Below are 6,809 nucleotides of genomic sequence, written 5' to 3'. Positions count from 1 at the left end.
AAAAATAAATTGAAATGCTCATATAAATACTTAGATAAAGACGTTTTGTTTGTAAATGGGAAAATAAATCCAAGATTTCAAACATACAACTCGGAAGATGAGGGAAAAAAAGCACATAGGTACCTTGCTGGTACGCATTAACTAACCTTCTAACTTGATATTAAAGTAACAGCTAAATGGTAGGCCTGGCTACGCCTGTACTGATAACAACATCAACTCTGTGAACTCGTAGGCTGGGTAATCATCAAGCTGGTAAGGATTGTTCTCTTTGCTAGATCAAAGTGTAAGTTTGAGTCCTGTTGCAGATAATCTCTCTTGGTGGATAGTCTGTAAAACCCCAAAATGGGCTAAAACCCCATTTGTGAGAAAATAATTGGCTTCTTACATGTCATTCCTCATTACTCGTAAGGAAGGACTACTCCTTGCATGTAAGTCATAATTTTACGTATGTCCAAGTACTTTCTCTTCGTGAATTGAAGGAGTTGTTTTTCCATACTTGTCAAACTGTGATTTACAGGTAAAAATAAATAACTCCTTATATATAAGAAGTTAAATTCTATTTCCTTACTTGCATGTTTGTTACTTACTTGAAAATGTTACCAACTAGTTCCTCTAGTTGATCTGATTCCGAAGATTTTAAGTAATAGATTACAGATGATAGTCAATATTCAAAATTATTTCAGTTTTTGTTTTCTATAGCTAAACATGACATATGTCTACCCTCTTTATGAGCTAGTACTTAATAGCCTTGTGCATATACTTGCACAAAATTCTAGTCCCTCTAGCCAACAAACACTACCTACAAATGAAAGCTAACAATAGCTACAAGATTTTGCTCCAAAATTCAACAGTTTTCTCATTTAGACTTGGGCCTTGCTTGTTCAAGATATTGATCATGATTCACTTTTGTCCTTATGTTGATTCACATGAAAATATAAAACATGATCTGCTAGCAAATTCAACAGGCCACCATCCTCCATAACATTCTAGCTTGGATCAATAGGTCTGCTACCTCCATTATTTATGACAAGGGTTGGCTTCCAAGATAGAAAAACTTAGGTGTAACCGTTAATATATTTCTGATTCTTCATCACTTTATATCACTATCATGTATGTACTTATAACAAGTCACGTGATGAGTGGTTTAGAAAATGACTAACGAATTTAAATTCTTGATTACATGTATGAAACTCGTGTTTCAGCGGAAGATGATTATTCCTTCCAAGTGAACAAATGGATTAAACATGGTCCATACTTCTTTTATGTTGTTATACTTTTGTATTTGCCAAAATGCATACCAAGTCAAATGCTTGTATAGACAAACTTCAAGGTATACCATCTTTAATTCTATTCTTCTAAGTATATATTCCCTCATCTTCCAGAGAAATTCTGTTATACAAATATCATATCTTTATGTATTCTTTGTCACGTGATTATATTCAAGAGTTAGCTCTTTACCAAACTTAATATTTATCTGACTAATTCATTTTCCAACTCTTAGACCTAACTCAAATCAGAAACTGAAAAGAAAGAAAAAATTGACTTTATAGCCTTTCATTTTTCCTTGCATCTAACTTTCATGGAGATAAGAATAGGATAAGTGCAGATTTGCAATTGCATCATCCAGCAACTTAAAAACTTGCCAACCATGCCAAGCTGTCAACAAAAACTTTGCCTCTGACAATCTTGTCCCTCATCATTGCCCAATAAACTATTTCCTGCCATGCACACGTGGCACCATCCTCACGAATTGTCAGATCACAGATTGATTGCCCGTAAGTTCTAGATTTGGCTGTCTTAAAATAAAGAACTTTAACAAAAAATCTTTGGTATTGTTCATTATATCAAAAAATTATATTTTTAGATTAAAAAGTGTTATTCTTTATTTTATTCTTATCATTAAAACTCAAAGTTTTCAAATCATTTCCATTAGTTTTTCTTTTAAAATAACCAATCCCAGTCATCCATTTTCCAAACCATCCCGCATTCTACCAAGGACTGGGAGCACTCAAAAACTAGAGAAATTTTTTAGTATGACCGTCACACGAGACGGTACAGCACGTATCTTTATATAAATAATATGATATATGTGTTAAAATGTTAATAATTTAAAAATTAAAATTTTCCACCACTCACATAAAAACAAATGGTGTACTATCCGTATTTTTATCATAACTAAAAATTTCTCTAAAAACTGGGAAACTTACCCATCCACACGTTTTCAGCATACCACAACCGGGTAACTGCCACGTGGCGTGATGGCATGGGTTTCTGTATAAATATGTAGCTCTCTGTGTTACTAGCCAATCCCTGCTCTCCGTGACAAAGTCCCTGTCTTAATTCTAACTGTTGTTAAACGTCTCTTAATGTGGCCGGTTTCCCAGTTTCTTGTTGCCCTCCGAGCTCACCTCACAACCTCACACACACAAAGAGAGGGGGTGAGAGAAAGAGAAGTGCTGTTCACAACAGCAGTTTAGAGCTTATACTGTAAGCCTTCGGTTTCCAGTTCAAGAGAAGTGCTTTGGACCAGAGCTGCTTTTCTATTCCATTTTCTGCTTCTGGGTTTCCAATTTTCTATGCGCTAAAAGAAATTTTCTTTTTTGGTCTTTTGGGTTTTTTTTCATGTCATTATCTTCTTTATTCTTTCTTATCTATTTTCAACTGCAATTTCCGAGTTGAAATTCCTCCATTGCTCCCTATTTTTAAGTGGGCATTATTTTATTCTCAATTTTTTAATCAGTTTTTTGTTAATCAATACTTTAATGATGAAGATTGAAGATTCTATATTGGTGCTTCCTTCTCATCCCATTTCTTAGGATTGTTTCCATTTCTGGTATGCAGCAATTTTTTAATGTTTATTGTTTTGGTTAATGAATTATTTGGTCAGTTGACCATCTAAATCACTAAGTATATTTTTTAAGTTGTTAAGATATTACCACTTCTAATTATAGTAGTTCTGAATCATTTGCAATCATCTAAATCTGTCTTCTTTCTTTGTGTTGCAGCAATTTCTGTCTGCTCAGAGACATGAATTCTTGCATTAACTTTGAGGCTGATCTCCCCTTGACCAACCCAAAGAAATCAATGGGGTCTGTATCTCTTTCTCTCTTCTCAAGTTATCGCCTCCCTGCGTATTTTGTTTGAGATTGCAAAATATTTTCGATATTTGAGGTCAAACAATATTTTCGATATCATACATGTTGAGCTATGTTGATTGGGGGGGAAATATTTTACAGGCCAGACCATGAACTAGTCGAGCTCTTGTGGAGAGATGGGCAAGTAGTTTTGAACAGCCAAACGCATCGAAAACCAAGTCTTAATCCGAATGATCAACCGAGACAGGTTCAGAAACATGATCAGCAATCAATAAGGTCTGGTGGGTCGTATGGGAATTCAAGTAATCCGATTCTAGATGATGACACAGTTTCGCTTATCCACTACCCGCTTGAGAATTCTTTCGACAAAGAGTTTTGCTCCCATTTTTTCTCTGAATTGCATTCCTGTGGTCCAATTGAGCTTGACAAGCCAATCAAACAGTTTGAGGGAGAGAAGTTCGATGCTTCTGACACCGGGCGTCTTGTTTCCAATTCACCGCAGCCTAATGTTAAGTCCTCTGCTGGTGTGGAATACCCTGCAAATCCAATGCCTCCTCCAAGATACCACTACATTAATTCAACTGATCAGCAGAACCAAAATAGAGGCTTGGGGAAAATAGTTAATTTTTCGCAATTCGCAACCCCGGGAAAGCTTTCTGCAGGATCTTCCAGAGGACAGTTAGGAGGGAAAGAGGCCGGAAATTTAGCTCAAGCGGAGATTAGAGAGTGTTCTGTGATGACGGTTGGTTCGAGTTATGCTGGTAGCAACCAAGTTCTAAATGACCTTGATGTCAGCAGGGCTTCAAGCAATTGTGATGGAACCACTGGTTTATCGGCTGGACATTTCTACGACAATGTTCATAAGATAATGCCTCAGAGCGAGACGGGGAAAACAGATACGCTTGATCCAACGCTTACTTCGTCTTCTGGCGGTTCTGGAAGTAGTTTTGGCAGAGGAGGAAAGCAGTCTAATGTTGTCAACAGCAACAAGAGAAAGGTTAGAGATGCAGAGGACTCGGAGTGCCAAAGTGAGGTAAAAACTTGAAACCCTCTTTCCAGCACATGATTTGTAATATCTATGATTTTTCGCCCTGATTAATAAGATTTTACTTATGTTTTAGGCTGCTGAACTTGAGTCAGCTTCAGCTGCAGGAAGTAAGTCAGCGCATCGATCAGGATCGACCAGGAGGAGTCGTGCTGCTGAGGTCCACAACCTCTCAGAAAGGGTAGGATTTTTTAAGTTTCCTCGCGTTACCAAATTTTGGAATTTTTCGCTTCTTTTTCTTTCTAATAACTTGTTCATTCGTGCAGAGACGGAGAGATCGGATTAACGAGAAAATGAGAGCATTGCAAGAGCTTATACCTCAGTCTAACAAGGTGAATTTACTTTCTTACAGCCCCTTTAATAGTTTCTTAATTCTCATCTAATTATAAATATATTTGACTGATTTGGTTCTTAATTTTTCAGACAGATAAAGCATCAATGTTAGATGAGGCAATTGAATACTTGAAGTCACTTCAGATGCAACTTCAGGTACAACGTCCCCTCAAAAAACCGAAACTGGTCCTATATTGTTTGTAGCTCAAGCTACTAACAGTTTTTCTTGTTGATTCAGGTAATGTGGATGGGAAGCGGGATGGCACCAATGATGTATCCGGGCGTGCAGCACTATATTTCCCAAATGGGAATGGGATCGCCAGCCTTGCCTGCTATGCACAATCCGGTGCATTTGCCTAGGCACCCGCTCGTTGATCAGTGCATGAATGTGGCTCCAGCAGCAAACCAGACTGTAATGTGCCAACCACCGGTCTTGAATCCCGTTGATTACCACAACCAGATGCAAAATCCCTCTTTTCAGGAGCAATACGCGCGTCTCATGAACTTCCATCACATGCAGACTATGTCTCAGGTTTGCGTTCTTAGTCTTGAGTAAATTTGCCATAGGCACAAATATTTGTTGTCGTTAATTATCTTAACTCAAACGATTTTCATTTCTGTCATATCGAAATTTTCGTGTAGCCGATGAATATGTTCAGATTTGGCTCCCAACCTGTACAACAGAATCAGATGATGGCACCAAATGGTCTCAGTAGACCTTTCGGTGTAGGAGCTGCAACTAATGACCCTTTAAGTGGAAAAATGAGTAAGTCACTTAGAAGCACTTTATCTCATAATAATCATTTTTTTTAATTTTTATTTTTACAAGAAGCATGCATAATACCTTTACCTTTTTTAAACTTAAAAGGAATAATTTATTTAAACAAGTTCTGTGAACCCTAGTAAGTGGATACCTATATGTTTAAATGGCTGTCAAAATACCCTAGTAAGTGGATACCTATATGTTTAAATGGCTGTCAAAATCAGGGGCTGTGCGATGAATTTGGGTTGAATTCTTTGAGTTCATTTCCCACCTTATCTTCATTACCATCTCTCAAGAAAGTGAATGGTCACAAACTTCTTACTTCTCTCTAAAGGGTCTTGTTGTGCAGTACAGAGGCTCATATCCGTTCAAGAATGTAAGAATCTCACGCCGGACAATTGACAACATAAAATACAATATATAATTAATGGTTCCATCACTCATTGTACCAAGACCTTATATAAAAAAATTTACACCTGTTGGCTCGTCTATCTGAATTTTTGACAGTATCATTTGCTAGATATAGACCATTAGTTCTTCTTTCCACATCTTGCACTAATTTGAATTCTTCTTCTGGCTCTTCTTTTTTACTGATAATATGTTAAAAACAGTTTTGTTTGGTTGAATCATTGATGCTATAAGTGTCACTTTCATACTAATTTCAATCGACACACTTCTTTTTTCTGATGTTAACAGGTTAACGAGAGAGGATGCATATGCTTATCTCATCTCTATATATGGTCCCCCTAGCTGGCGTATTTAACAAGATCGTATAATTGAAGGTGGCAAAAGTTGTTGAATAATTGGACATTTTGTCGCTTACGCTGATCGCATGATCTTACAGCGTAGATGATTCGAAGTCACTTCTCGTACTTATATACCGACGAACAACTACTGCAAGAGTTCAAACATCTCAATCTGGCGTTCAACTGGTTCCAAAACCATACAAGCGGACACAAGACTAGTTGTGTAGCCTTCTGAATTGAGTTTACTCTGGGAAAAAAGCAAGATAGTATTTCATGCCTCATAAAAATGTATAAAACACAGGCATAATATTGCTGTTCATTGATGTTCCTTTTGTAAAAGGACGCCTTAATTTTTTAATGGAAACTGAAATATGTTTCCTCAAGTGTTTTCTTTGTTTGCACCTTTATGCCTATGTTTGCCGTGAGGAGCTTATGTCTGTCGCTGCAGATATATGGAGGAACTGGAAAACACAAACGAATAAAAAAAATAAAGTTGAATCACATAAGCTTTTCTTTTCTTACCCTTAAAATAAATAATTTTTTTGGTAAATTTAGTTTATAAATGTTGTATTTACAGTTCAAAACGTGTTATGATATGTTTCAAAAGACTTGCTGCTCAGTTGATAAAGAGCATTAAACATGCATTCTACATTTGCACCCGAAATTCCGAGTTCGATTAGCACTAACGAAATTATTGCCTGTTGTTTTCAACATTGAGCATCAATAGTCCTCTCAAGCTTTATATATCTTGTTCTCTAAGTCAAGCTGACATTCATTGAAAGTAAGTAGTGGTTTTGGAATCAAAATAAAGGCAAAGTCAACTACTT

At 36.7% G+C, this 6,809-nt stretch overlaps 1 protein-coding gene across 3 annotated transcripts; it reads left to right on the top strand.

Moving 5' to 3' along the window:
• Positions 1-2,305: 2,305 nt before the first annotated feature.
• Positions 2,306-6,365, top strand: LOC137708073 (transcription factor PIF4). Of its 3 annotated transcripts, none has more exons than XM_068447056.2 (9): positions 2,306-2,487; positions 3,006-3,089; positions 3,237-4,128; positions 4,217-4,321; positions 4,407-4,472; positions 4,564-4,629; positions 4,712-5,005; positions 5,116-5,239; positions 5,933-6,365. In XM_068447056.2, exons 2-9 carry the CDS (start codon positions 3,028-3,030, stop codon positions 5,935-5,937), a joined length of 1,614 nt encoding a protein of 537 aa, XP_068303157.2. In that variant the 5' UTR covers positions 2,306-2,487; positions 3,006-3,027; the 3' UTR covers positions 5,938-6,365. The 3 variants fall into 3 exon arrangements, with proteins under 3 accessions (XP_068303157.2, XP_088545889.1, XP_068303159.2); XM_088689763.1 differs by having other exon boundaries at positions 2,310-2,531; XM_068447058.2 differs by having other exon boundaries at positions 2,311-2,833.
• Positions 6,366-6,809: the final 444 nt, after the last annotated feature.

Source organism: Pyrus communis, chromosome 17, assembly GCF_041283825.1.
Source record: "Pyrus communis isolate YQ-2024b chromosome 17, ASM4128382v1, whole genome shotgun sequence".
Classification (NCBI taxonomy): Eukaryota; Viridiplantae; Streptophyta; class Magnoliopsida; order Rosales; family Rosaceae; genus Pyrus; species Pyrus communis.
This window is presented reverse-complemented; position numbering and strand designations above follow the sequence as displayed.